Below are 24,541 nucleotides of genomic sequence, written 5' to 3'. Positions count from 1 at the left end.
AAAATAACCTCCTTTATTTCAGTAGCAAAAGGGGAGGCATCACTAAGGCCTCACCCCTCTAGGGCAGGCCAAAAAAGGGTGATAGGCAGAATCTGTGCAGGTTCTATTTCAAGCATGATGGGGGCGGGAAATTTTGAAGCGAAAAGAAAAACAGAGTTTTAATGGAGAGAGAGAGAGAGAGAGAGAGAGAGAGAGATATCATCACAAAGGTTCCTTGGAACTGCATTTTCTTGGAGCCTTCATCATCTTGGCAAGAAAAATTGCGACCAAGACGTGTTAACGAAAGGCCAAAGGAAAATCTCCACATTCTCAATCTTATGGAACTTTGCTCTTCACATCAAATGCAGAAATAAATAATAGTTTATCCCGTGATTTCATTGACTTCCCTTCCAATGACCTTCAAGCAAAATAAGAACTGTGGCAATTGTTTCTTTAACACTGGAGAGCTAAAAATGTACTGGTCAAAGTTCTCTTGCAAGAAGGCAGAAAACTCCTATCATAGCACTTATTAACTGATTTTTTTCGGCGCTCAGACATGTACACATCGACTTCTGATTTTCTTCGCCGTAGCACAGTAAATTCATCACATGGCAGTGAAGGAAAATGCACCATTTTTAAGCTCATTAAGGTTCCATGTCCTCATAAAAGTTGAAAGAGACAAAATCTCCATCTACCTATTGACTTCAACAAATGTATTGCGTTCTTTAACAATTGCAGAGTCACATTGAAGATTAATTGTCATCACATGTCAAACAAGTTGAATGTTTACAGCCCCCCCACCCGACCCCCTTCTCTCCTTCCTCTTCCCCTTCCCATGCGGTACATCCCAATACCAACAATGTTAACACACTTACCACTGAACAGGAGTTGCAGCAGTAGCAGTCCTTTTCTCTGTTAGGAGGGGGGGGGGGGGGGGGGTGTTGTATATTGATAATGTTCATGCAAAACACTTTTTGTGCTAATGAACATTATCGATGAGTGTTCATTTACAGGTATGACAGTAAAAGGGGCACCTGTGGCATCTTCAGAAAACCCGCAGAAGTGTGGTCATCCCTTCGCCAGTAACAAGGTCCATGTGTATATTGCTTCCACAACTGCTAGCATCAGTTTATGCTAACAGTTGCACTGTTAGCCGTATCGGATATGATAGGAGCCAATGTCCATCACCCATGTAACTTCGGATCGCAATTCTCCCTAGCGCACTTCCACATACATCGGAGCATGCGCAGAACACCTGGCTGCAAAGGGTCTACACCAGATATCTCTCGCAGATCTTGCACCCCTAAGAACTCTGTCAGACTGAGCTTTCCATCATCATTGCTGTCAAAGATGAAAAAAATCACATCCACAGCTGTATCTGAAAGTTCCACCTGGCAGACCTGAACAGGGAAGCACAAGTGATTAGCTACTAAACAAATGCAAACATCTCAAGCTTTGTTTACGGATGGTTTTACTGGACAGGTACCTGAGAAGCTGCCCACTGAAAATCTTGCTTTGAGAAGCCATGTGACCCATCAACAGCATAAGCAGAAAGCACCAGAAGCTTCCGCTGTTTCCGCAGCTTTGAGAATTCCTCAAAGTCCTACAATAAGAGGTGCACAAAATGCTAGGCTCAGCAGCAGAATATCAGATATTTCATGGTTGGATAAATTCATATATTAACAGGCCCTCAGACTGCCTAACCTTGAATGAGATATGAACATCTTTGAATGCTGGTTCCTTAGCAACAGCGTCTACTCGTCGCAGATATTTACTGATGTTGGACATAGATGCAGCTGCAACCATTGAAGATGCGAAATCTTGCGCTGGAATGTGTCCCTGCTGCTTGCAATCATAATGGGAAAACTCAAGTCTAAGGATCTGTAAAATTTGTAAAAACAGGTGGTCATCATCATCATCAAGACTTGCTCCATTACAAAGATACCAAACAGAGCAGCATGCGAAATGAAAAGAAAAAAGCAATGAGAAGACTATTTTATGCAAGTGCTTATGCACTTATGCAAGGCAATTGTGGTCCTTGCAAAAATATTAGAAACTAAGACTTGAGTACTCAACAATATTTACCTCATCATGAAGCTCCTCTAAGAACTGGATGAACTCCTTATACTGCAAAACACGCTTTCCATCACTTCCAAAAAGATACTTCAGAAGACTGTTATTCTCAGAAGAATCTAAAGACCTTCTTGAAGGAAGTAAAGAACCACTTTGGACGATCTTTTCTTTGTTTTTTTCTCTCATCAAATGCATAACTTTCTGGAATTCTGGGAAATCTATTAAACTGCAACAGATGGCAAATACTGAGTCCATGCTAGGAATTCATCAAAACAAAACAAATGTCACCGATTCCCTTAACCGAATCCAAACACCTCAGACACTTACATGACCAAAGATGCTACATTTAATTAAGTTATTCAATTAAGAACTTACCCATCCCCATTTCTGTCGAACATTTTGAATGTCGCCACAAAGCTTTCCAAAGAAGTGATAATGAGTGTCCGGATAAAATTGTACCTGCTTTTGCATGTAACTAACTCTCTCTCTCTCTCTCTCTCTCTCTCTCTCTCTCTCTCTCTCTCTCTCTCTCTCTCTCTCTCTCTCTCTCTCTCTCTCTCTCTCTCTGTAGCTGTGCGCTGCCCATCCCCAGCTGTAGCAGTGCGCGGCACAGCCGCTGCTGCAGCCCCACCTGCCACTGCCGCCCCTTGCTGCCCTGCGTGTCCGCGCGCTGCCCACCCCCAGCTGTAGCAGTTCGCGGCACAGCCGCTGCTGCAGCCCCACCTGCCACCGCCGCCCCTGCCACCGCTGCCATTCGCTGCCGACTCCCCCTGTTGCGTCGCTCCCGCCATTGCCCCCGCCTGCTGTTGCCGCCTGCTGCTGAACTGCCCCCCCCCCAGCCTCCCCCTCACGCAGCCCCTCCTCTCTCCCGGTCACACAGCCATCTCTCTCTCTCTCTCTCTCTCTCTCTCTCTCTCTCTCTCTCTCTCTCTCTCACACACACACACACGGATACATACCCACACACACTACACACATACACGCATACATACACGTACTCCCCTTCTCCCCTCTTCTTCACAATATGAAGAGAGGGTAGCTCCGAATACAACTATGTCTTCCCCCATCATCAAGACGCCGAAATCGACAATGAAGACAACCTTCATGCTCACGAACAAGAGGCTTGCACAATTGGAGAAGGGCATGAAAGAATGGTGGATGGAGAGAGAGATATGGAGGGAGGAGAAAGCCACCTTCATCAAGCTATGGAACGAAGAAAAAGAGGACATGAGAGCGGAAATCCAAAACCTCAAAGAGGAGAAGGAGAGAAGGGCACGGGAGAACGAGAAGGAGAGGGAGAGATGGAGGAAAGAGCAAGAAGAGATGAAGGCACAAATCGACCTCCTTCATGCTTCCATCACATCCCTCACCCCCGAGGAAGGAGAGATTAAAGAGGAGGCTAAGGAAGCCCTCAAGGAGGAGATCACCAAAGCCCTCACCGCAAGCATTGAGGACAAATTAGAAGCCACCAAAGAAGGATGGGTCGAAGTGGTCAAAAAGAATATCAAGAAGGTAGCAAGAGAGGAAGCCCAAAAAGATGAGGTACTCATCGTACACGCAACCATCGAGGAGGAGAAAATGCGACAAGCTCGCCGTCTCAATGTGCGAGTGACCGGCATCAAAGAAGAAGAAGGGTCCACACCCGAGAGCGATGGGAAAGCCTTATGCAAGAAAGTGGGATACAAGGAAGAAGAGATCCCTTTCTCCAAAGTTTGGAGAGCCGGCAAAGATCCAAAGAAGAGAGCTCTCATCCTCCAATTCGCCTCCGAGGAGTCTCGAACTTCTTTCCTCCGAAAGAGGGTCATCTTGAGAGGGCTAGAAGGCCCCCCGATTTATCTTGATGATGACCTCACAAAGATGCAACAAGATCACCGCCGCACGTGCATGCCTAGAGTCCACCAGGCCTGCAAAGAAGGGAAGAAGGCAGTATATCGAGATGGTAGGGTTATCATTGATGGCAAGGCCATCGCATAGGGACTCGCGGCCTGTGGGACACACAAGGAGATTCATGTCACGGTTTGGAATTGCAATGGAGACCTATGGACACACGCAGAGAGACTTGAGGAGGTGATGAGAGGTCGAGACATCATTCTACTTACAGAGACACACGAGAGCCCAGAGAGAGGGTTACCACGGATACATGGTTTCCAATGGGAGTCTCTACATCGGGGATGTATGCGCCAGCACACCACTCGCGGTTCAGGAGGAGTGGCTATACTTTTTAGACAGGGGCTTCACAGCAGACTACAGATTGTTGCCCGGGACCCACAGGCCCGATACATGTGGATTCGCCTCGAGCTCTCACGAGACAGGATCGTCTACATTGCCCTTTGCTACTTTGCTCCCACAGGCTCCAGATTCGTCCCTATTGAGCAGGAGTCACCGTACGCATGCCTCACGGAGGAGATTATGGAGTACTCCACACTGGGTGAAGTCTTCCTTATGGGAGACTTCAATGCTCGTACGCGCAGTGAGCAGTGTGAGACATATGACCACGAGGACCCAGAGGCACTACACACTCTAGATGAGGAGGCTACTATGAGAGATACAGCAGACAGAGCTCCAGTCACAGCCTACGGACGACACCTACTTCGACTTGGCTCCCAGCACCGTCTCGTTATTTATAACGGGATGGCCCAGTGGCCCACCTCAGGGGGCCTGACTTGTATGCCACATGGAGTTACAGAGGGAGGGGGGAGTACAGTCGACTATATTCTGGGACCCAGGGAGGCTACACACCTTATCACATCCTTCACCATTCCACCCATACCCATCGGAGCCGACCACACATACCTCTCTTTCTCCATCACCGGAGATACCATCCCACATAGCTCCACAGCACACACTCCACACACCACCATCCATTTCACACATGAGCTAGCCTCTCTTTACTCAGCCGAGGTCGAGCATGGCCTATGCCTCCTCCACCCATCCACACCACTCTCAATTCTCACATCACATATCTCTTCCGTTCTCCACACTTCAGCTATTAGCTCTTTTCCACACACCACTCACACAGGACGCACTCCCCCCCCCCGGGACTATGCCTCAGAACCGCTGGTATGATGATGAGTGCAGAGAGTTATACCGACGCCTCCGTGCACGGCGAGCCTTAGGAGAGATCACAGAGAGAGAGGCCAGACGAGATATGAAGACGCTGACACGCCAAAAGCGGCGAGCATTCGAAGAGGCACAGGAGCTTGAGCTATACCGCCTATTCATGAGCATAGATAGCGCGACGGCATGGCGCACCCTGCGCGAGCCACGTCCGACCACAACTATTGAGGATCCACAGATATGGCATGATTATGCAGAGCGCCTCTATGAGGTGCCAGGGCAGCCTCCTATCCCACAGCCACATGAGCCACGCCCCACGTGCTCCTCCTTCTTTACAGCAGAGATGGTAGAGAGGGCCATACGCCGCATGCAGCACAGACGATCAGCTGACCACACTGGATTACAGAGTGAGCACATCATTTATGCGGCCTCCACTATAGCCCCGTTGATTGCACATGTCTTCAACCGGGCTATAGGGGAGGGCTTCCCAGAGGAGTGGACACAGCACACCATAGTGCCTATCCACAAATCTGGCGACACCCTGGACCCAGGGAACTACAGGACTATTATGATCGGCCACACGATGGCCAAGCTATATGGAGCAGTACTTGAGGCACAGCTTAGCTGCTACGCAGAGACCGAGGGTTTACGAGCTCCAGGCCAGGCAGGTTTCAGACGAGCTTTCTCCACCACTGACCACATCTTCGTTCTGCGCTGCCTCATTGATGGGGCAAAGGCGCGGAAGAAGAGGCTTTACTGCTGCTTTGTGGATTTCCGCAAAGCCTTTGACACAGTCCCACGCGAGAGACTCTTCCAGCGCCTTCACAGCATTGGGGTACCGACAGAGATGATTTGGGCCATATATACTCTCTACGAGAGGGTGACGGGTCGAGTTCGTTGCCCAGGCGGCTTTTCAGAGACCATTGCTAGCACCATTGGTGTTAAGCAAGGATGCCCACTCTCCCCGACACTCTTTGGGCTCTACATCGACGAGATCTCCGACTACATACTACGAGCAGGGGGAGAGGGGAGCGACTTGGCAGGTACTCCGGTCCACATCATGTTATATGCTGATGATATTGTGTTGATTTCAGAGTCACCCGAGGGCTTGCAACGCCATCTTGAGGCCTTGGACGAATTCAGCACACACAAGGGGTTGACTGTGAACCTTGGCAAAACCAAGGTCATGATCTTTCACACATCCAGTGCAGTGAGGAGCGCTGCCACCTTCACAGCAGCAGGAGGACAGGTTGATGTAGTCACCTCCTATGTCTATCTTGGCATCACATTCACCAGCCTACCAGGACCCTTCACTATGAGGCAGGCTGCTGCTGACAGGCTCACCCGAGGATATGCAGCTCTGACCATGCTAGAGCGGAGATGCCACCAGGCACACTTTCAGGAGCCCCGCACGAAGGGCTGGCTTTTTGACACCTTAGTCACCCCGGCCCTGATGTACTCGGCGGCAGTATGGGCACCAGGATTGACAGATGACCAGTGGACACAGCTTGAGAGGCCACAGGTATGTATGATCTCACGCTTGCTCCGCAGCAAGAAGACAGTGCCACATGACATTATTAGAGCCGAGCTCGCCACACCACCTATGGTTGTAGAGGCATTATTCCAGACAGTCTGCTTCATCCAGAGGATGAGAGAGCTACCTCCTGACAGACTTACTCGTAGAGCATTTGAGGCAGCTATACAGCTATCAGAGAGTGGGCATGCGAGAGCTTGGTACTCACAGGTCAGAGCATGGTTTGAGGGACACGGTCTTGACATGGAGAGCCTACCACCATTCCAGTACGACCCCCACTCACCATCTGTTCACCTCTCTCGCAGTGAGAGAAACTTGGTATTGAGACAGGATCTGTGGCAGCTATACACTAGGAGAGTCTGGGAGTCACCTGGCTTGGGGACGAGGATGTCAGATTACAGAGACCAGTTTCTCACCATATTGTCTGGGGGGTTCATACAGAGACCACGCTATATGGACACATATATGCCACATAGCTCACGGGTGGCGATTGGTCAGCTGAGAGTGGCTTCACACAAGTTAGAGATTGAGATCGGGAGACATACTGGTGTTCCCAGGGAGGAGCGAGTCTGCAGAGCCTGCACAGAGGAGGTGGAGAGTGAGGAGCACTTTGTATGTAGATGCAGAGCATACACTGAGATCAGAGGCAGGTATGAGGCCTTATTCAGAGGACAGCCCACTCTCCGAGAGATCATGGACTCTCGAGATCAGAGACAGCTCGGACGTTTCTTACTAGAGATACAGAGCCATCGGGACACACTACTACAGCCACGCACAGCTACACAGACAGAGGGGAGACAGTCGCAGCTCACAGACTTCTTTCAGAGGATTGCCACCCCTACCTCACCAGATACTCAGAGAGGAGTGACACTCCCACAGGCGGAGGTGAACCGAGCTAGACGACGACCACGAGTCACAGGCTACAGGGGCGTGAGTTCCCACCACCGACAGATCGAGGAGATCCGAGCCCGGGAGCGCCGTGCCACTGAGGAGCGAGTAGCTCAGATGAGGGCCGACCCGACAGCTTTCATCCGGGTAGCCTTGGCACCAGCCCCGCCCATGTACCACATCTTACATCCCCCCATTTGTACAGGATGGAGCTAGAGAGCTTGATGCATTCTCATGATTGTACTACCTTGAGCATATAGACATGCATATACCCCTAGAGATAGAGCCCCATCCCTCCTCAGATACTCCATTACCTACATTCAGTTCAGTTTTGTATCAGTTTTGGTTCATTTGTCTTTCCGATAGACGGATGACATACACGCCATGTACATTTGATTTGTCTCATAGGCCGATTTCGGCCTGACATAGACGTTAAAAATCTTTCTTTCTTTCTTTCTTTCTCTCTCTCTCTCTCTCTCTCTCTCCTCCAGAGGTGTGGGGCCAATATGCAGCATCCCTATATACAGTGTGGGGGCAGCCACCTCTACCAGATCCACCATAGCCATGCCCACATGCATATATCTTCTTTATAACGGAGATGGTAAGGAAAGCCATTGACAGGATGAAGCATGGGAGAGCTTATGATCATGAGGGATTAGTGGCGGAGCATTTTATTCATGCCAGAGGTATGCTTGCACAGCTTCTAGCTATGATGTTCAACCGTGCTATGTGTGAGGTCTGCCTGAGACTTGGAGTTTGTCTACTATCGTGCCTATCCTAAAGACAGAAGACCCTATGGAGTCTGGGAACTACTGTACTATTATGATTGGTCACACATTAGCACAGTTATAAGCATCCATTATCGAGCAGCAGCTGAGCAAAGAGACAGGGTATACGAGCAACACAACAGGCAGGTTTTAGGAGGGGTTTCTCTACTCTTGATCACATTCAGACTCTACGAGCCATTATTGAGGAGGGCAGGTCACATGGGAAACGGATATATTGTAGCTTTGTGGACTTCCGCAGAGCTTTTGATACAGTACCCAAAGCTAGATTGATGCGGCGATTCCAAGTCATGGGGATACCCATAGAGCTCATTTGGAGGATTATGGCTTTATACAGATCGGTTGCGCAGCAGGTACACACTCCCGAGGGGATTTCTACCCTGGTTCACTCCACTATTGGAGTGAAGCAGGGATGCCAGGGATGCCCGCTCTCTCCTGTCTCGTTTGGTATGTATGTAGATGAGAACTCTTATTACATTACGAGACTAGGGGACATAGGAGCACAGCTAGCAGGGACATGGATCCCACTTTTGTTATAAGCTGATGATATTGTGCTGATTTCTGACTCCCCAGAGGGAATGCAGTGCCATTTGGATGCCTTACATGTATTGTCTGTCAACCTTGGTAAAACCAAGGTTATGGTGTTAAACACCATACCACAGTGGGTCAGGAGGTCAGCTCCCACATTTACCTATGATTGTGGAGTTTACAGATGCATATACTTATCTGGGGGTAGTTTTCAGTGGGCCAGTTTTTTCGCTGAGAAGAGCAGCAAAGACTAAATTAACCAGTGGTTATGCAGCCTTGGGCAGACTTGAGAGGATGTGTTTGCAGGTTTAGTTTCAGGAACCTCAAACCAAACTTTGGCTTTTTGATACTTTGGTGACCTCACCTATGATGTATGGGATGCAGATTTGGGGCCCCCCTCGGTTGGTTGTCACGGTAGAGCTGGCAGCACTAATGGATAAAAAGGGATGGAGAGGCCCTTGGTATCTATGATTTGCCAGAAGATTAGAGCCAAGGCCTCATTACCTCATGAGATTATTACAGCAGAGCTAGATGCCGCTCCCGTGGTGATTGAGGAACTTACTAGATCAGTCTCTTTCATACATAGCTTGTGGGACCTTCCCAGAAACAGTTATGCCCAGATTGCTCTTGAGTTTTCCCGGCAGTTGGCTTACAGGGAGACACGGCCTTGCTGCTATAGACAGATGACTTCTTAGTTCCAGATGCATGGTTTTAGCATGGACAGACTGCCTCCCTTCCTTTACTCTTTAGAGGCCCCCTCTCTCACTCTAACACGAACAAAGATTACTAGACTTATCCGCCAAGACTTGATTCAGATGGACACAAGGAGGACCTGGATAGAGCCTACTCAGGAGTTGGGCACGAAGATGGCTTTTTACAAAGAACATTTTCTCCAACTCACAACAGATGAATTTGTAGTCAGGCCCACCTATATGGATACACATTTATTATATGGGGTGCGGTGTGCTATTGGCTAGATACGCCCATCCTCACACCAGTTTTGAGACTGAGACTAGCGGATATAGAGGAGTTCCGGCTGAGGCCCAGGTATGTCGTGTATGGCATAGGGAGCCAGAGACAAAGCTGCATTACATACGTCATTGCTCTGCATACTATGAGATTCGTGTGCGATTCCATTGCTTACTCAGGGAGGGTTTTGGACCACTTTCCACAGTTATGGGATACCAAGATCAGATATGCTTGGGTCTGCTCTTGCTTGAGTTGAGGAGACGTAGAGATTGCTTGTTAAGGCGACCAGAGAGACAAACTCAACGGCAAGTTACAGACTATTATAGGCCAGCCATTACCACTAGACAGCTAGACAGAAAATTTCTGCAATAGGACCCCACCTCCACTAGAGGCACACTAATTGACCATGCGATGGACCTAGGAAGATCCAGGCGTCCACAATTACAGAGGAGGGCATCCCAGCATAAACGGAGATTACAGAGGAGAATCCGGATTATTTTGGGGCGCCACGCACGATACCCACTCAGGTTTGACCATGAAGGACATCAAGGAGATCCAACACCGACCAATGTTGGATTTACTCTGAGCTGGAGGATTATCCCCTCCTTAGTAGCTTAAGTTTCTTGCATCCCTCATTATTTTGTACCTTTGTATTAAATAGAGAATCTCTACTCTTTCCCCCATTTTCACTTTCACTACAACATTTTGTTTAGGATGTTAGTCTTTCCAGCACTCAAACTTTGTATTGAATTCACCATTTTGTAACTTGTTGGTCTCATAGGTCATTTTGGCCTTTTGTAGACGTTAATAGATCATTTTATCTCTCTCTCTCTCTCTCTCTCTCTCTCTCTCTCTCTCTCTCTCTCTCTCTCTCTTAAAAGAAGAGTTGCTATATACTGTGTACAAAGAGACTTCTAGAGATGCTCAAGAGAGTTCGTCTTCTAGAAGAAGTACAAACTGTGGATGATCAGTGGCAGGGCTGTATGTACATCAAGGAAACTGAGAAGAATGATGAATAAACCACCATGGAGGGGCATAATGCCGCGTGATCGTGCCTCTATCCATACTGAAAAGAACTGTAGTACGCGCCCATAGTCAAAGGGACTAATGTCGTCTCCTCTCTGCTGCCCTAGAGAGGCCTCCTGAAGAATCCCATTGGCTGCGCAAGGTATGCAAAAGCTCAGACCAAACTGCAGCCAAAGTATCGGTCACATGGGAAGGACGACCACCCAGAACCTGAGCACAGCAAGCCTCCCATATAATCCACAATACTATGGTGCATATCGTAGCAAATAGAATATCACGAGGTTGTATGTCAAACTCGTGGACTAAAGCAAGCACCATGTCCAGTGTGCCCCATCTGTATCCCAAGTCTGTCAGCAAAAAATACTGGATCTGTGGAAGATCCATCATACATGTTATGTGAGCCGGATGTCGCAAAAGCCAGGTGACGGCCTCCCCACGTCACAAAACCCTCATGAATCATAAGTCTACAAAAAAGGCAGCAAACAGCACACCATACATAATGTGCATGTGGGCAGATCCAGAAACAATGGTGGAGTGTCTCCTCCACCTGTGTCGAACAACACTGACAAGCAAGATCATGTCCTGCCCGAGTAGCCTACGGCCCAACCGGGAGACTGCATGCGCTAGCACTTAAAGGAAATACGAAACACAACGGCTGACATGAAGGCTCCAAATGCATGACCAATACTGATACATGAATGCATGAGAGAGCTTCTACTCCAACCAACGTTGTAGCTCGCGTGGCTGATGACGGACAGTCTGGTGGCAAAAAATGATATCTCTGCCAATGCACGCGCTGGACTCAAAAAATGACACTATCTCCTTTGCAATATGTCCCAGCCACATCCACTATCCTGGATCCCAGCCAAGTTGTGCCAATGGTAAACCTTCCTAAACCCACAGCCTCCATAACACTGCCTCCTCTGAAGAAAACACAGGGTCTACTCATAAGCGCTTGCCAAACGGACCTACCACTCGGACTGGCTCATAATGCAAATCAAGCTGCTCATCCAAAGGAGAAGAGCCCTGAAATGTTAGGCACATGTGCCCTCTACTATGTCCGTGATCTGCAAGCGAGAAGACAAGAGTGCCTCTGCGCACCAAGCATGGATGCCTGCCATCATCAAAAAAAGCCCATCAACCCTCATGCATGGGCAGATCCGAGTCACCCAGGATAGCCTGCCGCCAATCCCGAGGAAGAGCATCCTCAAACTCTAGCATTCAAGTGGCAACTCCCCTGCGTATATCGAACTCAATGCTAATAATATCTGCATCAAGTAAACCAGTCTCTAACCAGATCCGTATAGAAGCTGTTGGCCCATCATCCCATCTGGCCCAGTCAATAAGAGTCTATTCCCCTAACTGACGTCCCTCATGATCACGAACATATGCATTCCAAATCAAGGGTTGTCTCTCAATCTCCTAAATATTGAGTACAATCCAAAGGAGCATCAGTGAAGATGATACGGATAGTCGTGCACCAAGGCCCCTCTGCATCTAATGATCCAAAACGTGGCATTGCACAGGACAAAGCATGATAAAAATTTGTTTCCAAGGCTCGGCCCCAGGAAATAAGAAACCACGCAGGTCTCTCTCTCTCTCTCTCTCTCTCTCTCTCTCTCTCTCTCTCTCTCTCTCTCTCTCTCTCCTCCTACCACTTTGCTAACAGCCTTTCTCCCACCACTTTGCATACCAACCAACATGCCTCTAGTGTGGCCACTGCACTGTAAATGAAGGTAAGTAAATCACCTTGTCACAACTCAATAGAATGAACAAATTTGTATCCTTTTACTATAAGAGAATATCTTTTATCTAAAAATTTGTTTTCCTGTTTAAAACTAGAGATAACTAATATAGTGCATGAGATGACCATTGATGAGTAGTCAAAAGTTATGATGAATCCACACATTGGATTAAGAATAGAGATAGTGCCCACTGGCACTCCCACCTAGGTAACCTTACAAGGCGCCAGTGACTTGACAACCTTAGTTACAAGGAATGGCCATTTTCTAGCCTCCTTTCCCCATTCCCACTTCCCATTCCGAAATCCCCGTTCCGTGTTTCAGATGTGAGTATCTGTAATAGGGAATGGCATTTCATGCCTGTTGCCGTTCCGACTTCCCGTTCCGGATAGTTATGTTGAAAACTCTTGCACATCGTAGTCAAACTCGCACATAGAAATGACCAATGCCTTGGGGCGTGGGCTAAATCCACCAAAAAAGGAAGTTACAATCAATAAGATGGCACGATCATGACAAATTGCTCAATATGCATGAGTGTGCTGATTACATAAAATATGTCTTATCTCTTTATAGGAATAGCAAAGTTGTGTTATACACGAAAAGAGCTTTCGTTTCGTACACATACTAATGGGTGTTGTGTTAGCAGTTTTTTTAAGAAGGAAGGTTCTAGAAAATTCTGTCACAAGACGGACACCACGCGCCAATAGAAAAGAACACACTGAACAGACCTTTAGCACTTCAAATAACAATTGAACAAAAAGAGATAGACGACACGGGGAGTGGCGAAGTTCCACCCCAAAGAGCACTGGCCCCAAACCTTGGCGCCCCTTTCCACATTTCTTTGTATTACTTGAACTCAGTACAATGCCGATACTCGCGCTCTGCACCTTCATCTAGAAGAGTGCCAGAGACTGAGCCCTTTGCACATATTTAAAGGCCCTTGGCCTCAAAAGCAGTTACATGAAAAGCAGTAAACTCAAAAGCATCTCGTCCAAAAACTATCAGCGCAAAAGCAAGAAAATCCATACAGCTACCACATCATCATCTATCAGAGCGAATTCCACGAAGTCGTACATCCTGCCACGTCATCAACGCAAAATGGGAGCGTCCGTACTGGATACCATGTCATCAATTTTTACGCTTTTGTGTGTGTGTGTGTGTGTGTGTGTGTGTGTGTGTGTGTGTGAGGGTCCAGCCTTATTTTAATCATAAGTTGGTGGGAACTCTGCTTTAAAAATAGGCCACTCGGCAAGACTTTGCATGTTGGTAAAACTTCTTTTGCTGCTTCTGATTCTTCCCTTAGGGTTTAGGCTCCTCGGCCAGGATCTGCAGGTTGGCAGTTTGTGACATCCTCCCTTCTTGAAAGAAAGTAATCGTCTGCGATTACACCATATCTGCAAAACAACTCAAGTTAGCTCAAAAAATTCCGAGGGACATTCTGAGGGACAATCCGAGGGACAATCGGTTTTCTCATTCCAAATCGGAACTCTTGATTTCCTGGGTCGTTGGCTTGCTAGAAGAATCTCATCCAATAAGGAGTCTCATTCCAAATCGAAACTCTTGATATCCTGGGTTGTTGGTTTCCTAGAAGTATCTCATTCAATAAGGAATATTCAGTGGTTGGCACATCACAATGCAACACGAATGCTCAGATATGCCTGTTACAAAACATAGATACATAAAGCCGCCGATGAACACTCCTCCCGCATAACCTAACAAGGTACGGGCCGGGAGATATTGAAAGACTCCCTCATCACTCCTCCCGCATAACCAAAAAAGGTCCGGGCCGGGAGATATAGAGGCCTTTTACAACCAAACGCCCCCCAGACCATAGCCTACACCGTTTGGGGGTGTTGAGAGTAACCACTGCTCAGACTTCTTAATACTCCTCCTACATAACCATCCAGGTCCGGGCCGGGAGTAAAAACAACAATATTTTTCAAGCATTCAATACTCCCCTCGCAAATAACCATAGGGGTCTGGGCCATGAGTATGTGCAAGCATTCTCAAACATCATTTCTCACTACTCCATCCAGGAGAAAATTACCAATCAATGAAACCCAGCATTAAAACCAGAGAAACAATTCAAATCGGCACCAAGACAGGTTCAAAGCAGATACCATCCATTTCAAAATAATTCTAAACAGGATCATCAAACAAGTTCCAAACAGAACTCAAACTTAAAAGCAATCTCAACATCAGTCGAGCTCGAAAAGACAGTTGGCTTTCTATCTTGGAACCTACACCAAGATTAGGGTTAAATTTCTTCCATAAGGTTGTAACCAATTGCAGCATGGTCCATAAGCGCTTGAATAGTCGAAGCAAGCCTCGACAGACAATGTTCCTGTGGTGGTGATAATAGTTGCATTATATACCATTCACATTGACCTCCAAGGTTATCAATAAGAGACACCTACTGAGAGATGTCGAGAAATTTCAAGTTATAATCTACTAGGGTTTCCATGGCAAGCATTTCAGGATACCCTACTCTGCCAGAAGTTGCACTCCGAAGGAAGATGTTAGAAATCATACAACTTCGGGCAAAAATTTTCTTGAAAGTTGGCCAAGTCCTTGGAGTGTGCGGCTTGGTAGCTATAGACTTCCACCACTGCATGGCACTGCCTCTGAGAAAAACAGCAGCTCGAACAAATCTTGGATCCTTCTCTTGCAAGTGATCTTTATGGCTTATGCCCTGTAAGAAATGAGCGGTGAAGACGGAGGCGCGCCCGATGCACGATGAAGTAAGGGTGGGAGTGGCTAATAACTCTGGGGTCGAGGCACGAAGATACTTCAAAACACAATTCCAATAGACTTTGGAAGTGCCACCTTCCTCTGTCTGCTCTTTGGTAGGACCGGTATGCTTTCAGAAAAGCACATGTCTAAAGCTCCGATACCACTGTCACAAGACAGGCACCACGTGCCAATAGAAAAGAACAGACTTTTAGCACTTCAAATAACAACTGAACGAAAAGAGAGAGACAACATGGGGAGTGGCGAAGTTCCACCCTAGAGAGCATTGGCCCCAAACCTTGACGCCCCTTCCGGTATTTCTTTGTATTACTTGAACTCAGTACAATGTCGGTACTCGCGCTCTGCACCTTCACCCAAAAGAGTGCCAGAGACAGAGCCCTTTCCACATACTTAAAGACCCTTGCCCTTGGCCTCAAATGCAGTTACATGAAAAGCAGTAAACTCAAAAGCATATGATCCAAAAGCTACCAGCACAAAAGCAAGAAAATCCGTACAGTTGCCACGTCATCATTTGCCAACACGAATTCTGTCATGTCATCATCGTAAAACGTGGGCGTCTGAAATTTATGCCACGTCATCAGTTTTAACGCTTATTTTTTTCTGTGTGTGAGGGTCCAGCCTTATTTCCCATCGGACGGGGTCCCATAAGTCGGTGGGAACTCTTCTTTAAAAATAGGCCACTTGGCAAGACTTTGCAAGTTGGTAAAACTTCTTCTGCTGCTTCTGCTTCTTCATTTAGGGTTTAGGCCCTTCGACCGAAATCTGCAGGTTGGCTCCGTTCTTCAGTGGCTTGACACGTCAGCAGTTTGTGACAGATTCACAATTATCCACCTTTTTGACAAGTCATTGGACACTTGTTACAAGGGCGTCATCGGTTTCGCTTTTGCTATGGAGGCAACTTCACCTATAAATACTATCCTTTTTCCCTCACTTAGACATCACCTTCTTGCTAAATTTATGTCCAACAGCCCAAGAAGCCTCTTTGCTACCTCTACCACTTCCCTCTACGCCTACCATCTCTCCTTCTCCAAGGAGCCATTTCTCTCTTGAATAACAGGTCTTGAGTTCAACTCCTCGTCGGCTAGATCTTTAAGGTCTCTTGGGATAGTTTCCTACAACGTTAAAACTCTCTCCTCCTCCTCTCTCTCTCTCTCTCTCTCTCTCTCTCTCTCTCTCTCTCTCTCTCTCTCTCTCTCTCTCTCTCTCTCTCTCTCTCTCTCTCTCGTGCTGTTTTTACAACAGTGAACCTAAAAATATGAATATTCAGTCCCCCCTCTTGAAGTACTTTTGCTCCAAGATAAGCCGAATATCTCTCTTGTATAAATGTTGGAAGGTTTCCTCTTATGTTGTAGTTTGTGTTTATGCATGTGCACATATGACATCTTACATGATCTATGAGTGTGAATCTACTTTAGCTCGCTCACTCTCAGGTTGATTGTAGATGAGATCAATCCAAAGGCACTTGGATTGAGAAGAAATACAATTTCCTTCTTTTTCTTTTTTTCCTCTTTTTTTGGGATGAGTTGGTTTTGGGGGGGGGGGGGGGGGGGGGGGGGTGTTTCCATCTTCAACCCTATGTGTCTCTCTATCGTCTCTTAGGGTGTTATTGTGAACATTTTGTGGAAGTGCTTGTTGGGTAAGTTGGTGGACAGTTGCCCTACCTCAATCTAAAATAATTCTTAAGGCCTACTCCTCACCTATAAAGGGAGCAGAAGAGCTCTCATTTAGGACAAGTTGCAAAAGATTGTGCAAGTGCTAGCAAGAGACTACGGATCAGCCTAGCATTTTTCACATCAGATCAGCCCTGGCGTTTTTGGCAAGGATAATTCACCGTTTTCAGTTTTCAGCCCTTTTCCTCACCGGAAAGCGGCTCGACTCTGCTTATGCGTGTTTTCCCATTGCGGTCCGGTACTTCGGTAGCCCATCGAGCCTCCTCTCAGCCATTCCCTCGCCGGCATCGAGTGCTCCATTGCTGGCCATCATCGGCATCGTCAAGATCTGCGTTTTCAGCCCTTCATTCCTCAAACATAAGGAGTGCAAATCAGCCCCTTGGTGGCCATCCGCAATCCCACATCGAGAAGGATCCAAGGTGCATCAAATCAGCCCCACAGGTGCCTCTTCCTGAGGAGTTACCGCGGCGATTGTCATCATTCGAGTCAGTAGAGTCTGCACTTCAGGTATTGCATGGTGTGTACATTCCATTTACGCAATCAAAAGCAAATACCACATCGCCAACGGTGTGGGGGGCCCTCGAGAGGGTTGGTTGGGACCCCATCGGGTGTCGCTCTCCTCTTCTCTCTCTTTCTCTCTCCGTCTACACATCTTTATTGCATTCTCTCATTCCCTCTCTTCGGGAAAAGTAGAAGGAACCATCATTGAAGCTAAAAGGAATCACTAACGCTAGGAAGGAAGTAGAAGGATTTGTGGAAGTGTAAAACCTAGATCTTCACCATTTCAATTCTGTTGCACTTGACAAAGTGTTTCAAGTGTCAAATAAGCACTCTGTTGTACGGGGCACTTACGCTGTTAATAGTCTGATCCCAATGGATGACCCATCAAAATCCATGATAAAGAGCAAAATAACACATCATTAAAGAGTAGGCGTGACAATACTTGTGGTAGAAAACATGCAGGAGAGAGAGAGAGAGAGAGATAGAGAGAGGGAGAGAGAGAACAAAAGAAATATTGACAAGCCAAGCTTGAGATTGCATCAATTAACTCTAGCAGCTAAAATACTCGCATTTTATTTAAAATACAGGCATCCCGTATCAAAACATACAGTACGTCTCATAGCGTTTTCTATTTTAGCATTTTTTTTCTCGAAACATATTCTATTCAATGTCTTTTGCCAGTTGATCAAGTGTATTTTAAAGCTTCATGGTGCTTGTCTAGGTATGAATGGTTATAACATTGATGAGTCCTCCAAAAGGTGCACGATCCCGCTTCATTTGTCCTTATTAAAGTATCATCTCTAAAAAAGTTTACGTATTTGATTTTTGATTCTCAAAAATGTCTACTACACGTATAGTACGTTGTATATAAAATGTCCCATCCCATAACTTGGTTGCTATGCCTATAAAGCCAAAGGAGCCTCTATTTGCTCCTGTCGCCTTCTCCTCCTTCCTTTGCTTCCCTCCTCTGTGTTCTCTTTGCATGTCACCTTTGAGTACCTACAGACACCCGTATCTAGCTTCTAAGCATCTATATGTTGTGGGCATTCCACTATCTAGCTGCCATAGGTCCTACTCTACCGCAAACAAAACAATGTCATGGGAACCCAATAAAGAAGACTCTCTAAAGAATGTCTCCTCCAAGTATCGTAGGAAGAGATGAGCCAACGAGGATTCTTCTAGAAGAGGGTTGACGAATCAATCGAAGAGTGGGAGCGGATGATGCTCCACCATCGCTCACAACACAATACACAAATCTCTCAAGCATGCAGCTGATAGCAGGCATAAAATATTAATCTTAACAGCCAATCCTATGCAACATAAGTACATCTGTGCTGGTGACCTAGTGGAATTCCCTACGAAAAGAGAGGCATACCAAAGTCTCGAGCCTAAAAGGCTAATCACCAATGAATGTAAATAAAGCTCTGATGCTCTAAACAAGACAGCATGCTGTTGAGCTTTCTTCACTCACAAGTGGAAAAAACACCGGGACAGCATAAAGCTGAGTCAATCATCCACACCATGAAGAGCAATTTGTACCAAAGGTCTTGAGCATGCCTAAGAGAGAAGGCTCGCTTAAGCATCTTCAACCATGCACAACAAGGCAACAACATGCCTTGCGTAAGCATCTTCAAAACTGCATGGCAAGGCATGCAAAGAGAGAGGACCACGACACACCACCAACCCAACTCCATCCAACTTCCAAAGTCTGATCCACAAAGTTACAAACAAGGAGAAACTAACAGCATACCCATACCACCTCACACAAGCAGACACACACCGACATCACTCATAGGCACACAAGCAAGCCACAAGCAGATAGACCATGCATCAGAATAGAAACAAAAACTTGAAAAAAAATAAACAAACATGCGCACACACACAGACAAACAAGAGAAACAAGAAAGCCCTGCTACAGAAGCAAACAACTGAAAAAACAAGGAAAAGGGTAGGGGTAAAAAACCAAAAAAAAAGGGGGAAGGGCAGGGCAGAACCCAGGTTTTAGGGGGGGGGTGGGGGGTGGGGAGGGGGGGGGTTTGTTGAGATGTGTGTTACTGCGAGCATAGAAGAGGCTAATCGAATCAAAGAGAGATATATAAACTCAGATATTCCAACCCTGATGACCTCAATCAGTGTCCACCATTCTCATTTACCAAAATAAAAAAGAAAGCAGTAATGACTGTCTCTATGGCTGACTACGAATTTGCAAGCCAAGTATTCTAAGGTATTGGAATATACATTCAGATCAGTGACAAAGGTTCAATAATTAAAGTCCCCCAAGGCAAAAATGTAACTTTAGAAGTATGCGAGTCGATGAAATGCAAGGACAGCACCAAACATAACATGATTCGTTGTTTCAAGGACAAACATCAGCTTGTAGAATTAAAAAGACCCTCACATAAACGACAAAGGAAGTTAACTTACTCTTCAAAAGATATTTTTCCATCACTATCGGTATCAAACATGGAGAAAAGACGAGATGGCGCACAGTGCAGATCTCCAGGGTTCCGTTCACCTACAAGGTAACCACCTCGAATTGTAGTGGACTCTGAAGGTGGCACAACAGGAATGATTGCTCGCATCAAATCTCCAGGAGACATATAAAATTTCCCTTTTGATTCTTTGATGGATGCAAAATACTCAAAAACCTGAAAAAAAAAACCTTTATCATTGAAAGAAAAAAAAAACTTCTGAGTTTCAAAAAATATTGGTACTAAGCGCATGAAGCAGTAATTGCCATGAAAAAAAAGGCACCTTTTCTGGAGAGCTATAGGCCCTGATCCGTCTCTCATACATAAAAAATACTCGCTTCCTTGTCCACTCTACAAAGTAAAGCACATGTCAGTAATATTCAAGCGTAAACAGACTTGCTAATTGCCTGATACAACTACTCCAGCCTACGCTATTCAGACAATAACCAAACATCGCAAAGAATACACTTTCCACTTCAACCAATCTACTAATGCACCCATGTGGTAGCTATGCCCTAGGGATAAAAATTCTTTAAGCCCACATGTCAAGTGATAAAAGATACTCAAAAACCTTCAAGAACCTTGGTCCTGAATGGTGATCAAGAACAATGGGCTTCCATTGATCAAGCACCAGTCCTCTTGAGAAGAGATTTTGGCTTCTTAAAACCATAACCCTTAGCCACTGAAAATAGCATTTCTGTATGACTAGTAATGACACAGTCCCCTATATGAGGGGCTGCACTCTTGTCCAAGAAGTTTAAAATCGGTCCAGGAGTGAATCATTTTCATTAACATACAGGAGCAGTGTTAAATCTTCCCCCTACTTCAAGGAGAACTGTTCAAAGACCCCTGATGAAGCGAAGAAACCATCAAGAGCAGCTAGATCCATAGCAATAACATCACTGGATGAAGAAAAACAGGCAGCAGTCATTGAGTTGTGGCAAATGCCTTTGCAATGCCCTTTTTGTGTTGTGTGGCATATTAGATATTTTCAATGTACACTTCGATCAAAATGTAAGAAACAACATAATTGTCTGCACAATGATTAAAGTTAAAACCTGTGTAATCATGGATCTTGTTCTGAAGCTGATGCAGGCGAGTTTCTGGGAAATGGGTATTAGCTACTGCAACGCCTTCTCCTTCACAATCTGCATTACCTGCATAAAGATATGCACCTGCCAACAGCACAACACCACTCGAAGCAAGCCCTGCCCCTTTTAAGAACTTCAAGCCTTCTCTGGTGTTTCCATCTTCCTTGGACTCGATGTGCGCTAGTGGAGATGCAGAAAATGATCTGATCGTACCCTTAAAAGCTTGAGAGGACCTTGGATTCAGAATTTTCTCTAGTCTGGGACAAATTTTAAGTGGCATTTTCAAGAATGCACTCAGAAACGCAGCTTGGTATCCGGCTGTGAGTGGCAAGACAAGTCTCTCCCTCTCTCTCTCCCCTCAGAATCCGCCCCTTCCTCAGCGTGTAAAATCTGCTGAACGATTCACCACAGGGAATCTCTCTCTCTCTCTCTCTCTCTCTCTCTCTCTCAAGAGAGACACAAAACCCTATCTATATCTACTGCAGAAATTTTGTGGGTAGAACGCGCTCAATCGCATCCGCCGCTGGTCTTCCAAACAGCGCCCAAAACCTTCCGTCGGTATGCCTCAACGCACACAGAAAGTAAACGAACTTCCCACAAAATCTGGCCGTGTCGCATTGATGGGAACGTGCATCCTTTCTTGTTGTGTACTTTGGAGCAAAGAGTTATCCAGAACTAGATAATGTGAAAAGTGAAGGTCGAAGGAGGAATTAGAAGACGTGTGCATAAGATTGATCCCACCTCCCTAGATTAGTGACGAGGAAGGAGCCAGTTCCCGTGGAGGGCTGGTTTGCAACTTGTACGCAACAAGTTACGAACCTTGCGTGTTCCCATGAGGTAATTCATCAAAAGTGTTGCGCAAAAGTTGTGAGCCTGCTCAAGCCCAAAGGGGTGGAGCAAGGATGCAACCAGGGAAAACGACAAATGCCAGTTGGGACAAAGCTGTTCTTAGTTCACGATTTTGGAGAGAACTAGGAAAACGACAAGCGACACCTAACCCTCACGTGAACAAGAAAACTCCTAGTTGTTGGTTGTCAACATGTTCGCAATGCGCCTCCCAAGCGAACTGGCTCTAAGGCCCTTGTCCCACTCAGCACATGTAAACTTAGACAGTTATTTCTCATGCAAAGCTTGTCAGAAAGTGTTCTAGCCTCAGGAGCCACGGTGTTGGTGGCCAACTTAAAAGCAAGTGCAAACTATGGAACATCTAGATCAAAGCGCAAACATTAAGTAGGATTAAAAATGACAAGGCAGACAAAATTGTTGTAGGGGTGGCCCTTGGATGGAGCATAAGCTAAACCAAGATTGTAAACTTGGGCATTGGAAACTTCAACTCAAAAGCGAAAGGTCTATCTTAGGGTGTGTGCACAACAAGCTCCAAAAATGGGAAGTTCTAATGTGCACTAAGGGGCATTCAGTTGTTTTGCTCCATAAATGAGGCTTAGGGTAGCCAAAACCCCCCACCCAAACCATATTAGACGGAATCCAAGCATCAAACATTGCACTACGCCTACACTAAAAAGCAAAGTCTCGATCAATCTCATGAGATGATAGAATTGCAACTTTTGATGCTTAAACCGGATGGAGGGTGTTCTTAGAATAAGTTGAGTGCTTGTTTGGTGCCTTGGCAGTGGGCATGATGGGATTTTGTTGCAAGAACTGCGGAGCAAGGCGGGATGGGGATCATTAATCCTGCTACCCATGCAAAGGCCCAATGTGCCAAATTTCTTACGGCAATTTCTGCGAAGGGCCAAGCATGGGAAATTATGCTCATGGAAATGGTTGGGAAGGCTAAACTCTTCTCTCAAGGAGGCCAGTGGAAAGGAGGTACACAACAAGCTGATAACCCCTAAGTGGTCCACAACCTTAAGCTGGGAGGATTAATTGGCCAACTTGTTCAGAAATATAGTAAGGTAGTGGGGATATTAGAATGGGGTGAACTCACCATATACTTCCAGAACTCTATTAATCATTGGTCCCCCTGGCTCTCTAAAGCTGGTAATATTCCATTAATCCCTCTTTGGAGAGACAAAGCCAGAAAGATGAACAATAAAGGTCTAAATCATCTGGATCGTTTGGAATAGCTGTAAGAGGAGATAGAAAGGTATTTATTGATCAAATTACATCCTAGTTCAAGCTAAGCACGCCAAAAGGTTACTGGCAGTCAAAGTTTTGGAAGAGCTAGACAAATGTTGTATGCCAGTGCACGATTCCGAGCTTGAATGGAAAGCGTGGCGATGGCCCAAAAATAGGCTTTTGAAAACTAAGAACTAGGGATGTTTATCGTACTGTGATGGTCTCTATTGATTGGTTCTCTCCCCTCAACAAGCAATGGGGAAAGTAGTGGCCGGAAGCAAGATGGAAGGTGGTAGTGAATAACATCTGGATCCCCCAATGGCCCATGGCAATGAAGTTCTTTTTTATGAAAAGTATTAGTGGGAGCCCTACCGACAAGAGTGAAAGTTTAGACCACAGGGATCGGCCCCGATAAATGTAGTGGTTGCAATTTGGTGTGTAAGGACCGCCCTCACCTCTTCAAGGACTCTTCGGCTATTTGTGGCCTTGCAGGGAAAATGTACAAGTGGGTGCAAAGGCTATGGGTGGTTGAGGCACCCCCTACCTAAAATGTAGTATGACTGGCTGGTTACCCATTACTTTGGAAAAGGGTGCCACAATCTTAGAAAAGGGTATGCGGCACCCACAACACTTCTAGAGGGCCCTCTACAAACACCCTTTAAAGGGTGTATGGGGGAGCCCTATAAAATTTGCATGGAACATAACAATATCGAGCTTAGGACCTTGATGGTTAATCAAACCTTATGTCATAAATCTGCGATGAGCAGTTTGGTGTGTTGTATGCGAGCCCATGTAGGTAAAAAAAGAACATGTGCCCTTGCTCCCTAGTATAGAGTTTGTCCGCCACCTGCCTATCCACGCATCCCTGCTCACAAACTTTCATGGCTGCCTTGCAACATCTAGAAATCATTTTCCTTTTCCTATTTTATACAAGGGAAATATTGCAAGATACACCCTAATGAACTTTTACTCGTTCTCTCACTTAGTTAGCACGAATCTCATGAGATTTGTTTTCCATGAGTTTCCTCTTTACCCACCCATTTAAAACTTCAAGGGAGCTCAAGTGTGCGCCGGGATATAGAACCCATGCGCACAATTAGAATGCTTAAAGACCATTGAGCTAAACCACTCGTCTAGTAGCGTATGCTACCAACAACATCAGTTTTTACAACAAAAAAACACCCCCCCAAAGCACTTGTTTCGCCTCTCACTGCTTCCGTTGCCTTGCATTGTATGTGCCCCACACGAATACCCCCTACTGCCACTTGCCTTCTTGCATCACGTGTCGTGGCCATGTATTGGACACTACCTCCCAAGACAGCCAATCTCACCACCTATCCACAAGCTCATCCGAATTATAAGTGTGTTTGCATGTATCTTCCCTTTTCCAAAGAGTATCC

At 46.2% G+C, this 24,541-nt stretch overlaps 1 protein-coding gene and 1 pseudogene across 1 annotated transcript; one reads left to right on the top strand and one right to left on the bottom strand.

The window, feature by feature from the left end:
* Positions 1 to 885: 885 nt before the first annotated feature.
* Positions 886 to 21,838, bottom strand: LOC147444718 (calcium uptake protein, mitochondrial-like). Its single transcript, XM_086527261.1, has 8 exons — positions 21,033 to 21,838; positions 20,258 to 20,325; positions 19,928 to 20,151; positions 2,428 to 2,511; positions 2,065 to 2,278; positions 1,684 to 1,860; positions 1,466 to 1,582; positions 886 to 1,379 (listed from the first exon to the last, which is right to left on the bottom strand). The coding sequence occupies exons 1-8, from the start codon at positions 21,343 to 21,345 to the stop codon at positions 1,164 to 1,166; spliced, it is 1,413 nt and encodes a 470-aa protein (XP_086383387.1). The 5' UTR covers positions 21,346 to 21,838; the 3' UTR covers positions 886 to 1,163.
* LOC147444719 (uncharacterized) lies at positions 9,546 to 10,399 on the top strand (annotated as a pseudogene).
* Positions 21,839 to 24,541: the final 2,703 nt, after the last annotated feature.

The sequence above is a fragment of the Adiantum capillus-veneris genome, chromosome 13, assembly GCF_014529385.1.
Source record: "Adiantum capillus-veneris isolate H3 chromosome 13, ASM1452938v2, whole genome shotgun sequence".
NCBI lineage: Eukaryota > Viridiplantae > Streptophyta > Polypodiopsida > Polypodiales > Pteridaceae > Adiantum > Adiantum capillus-veneris.
This window is presented reverse-complemented; position numbering and strand designations above follow the sequence as displayed.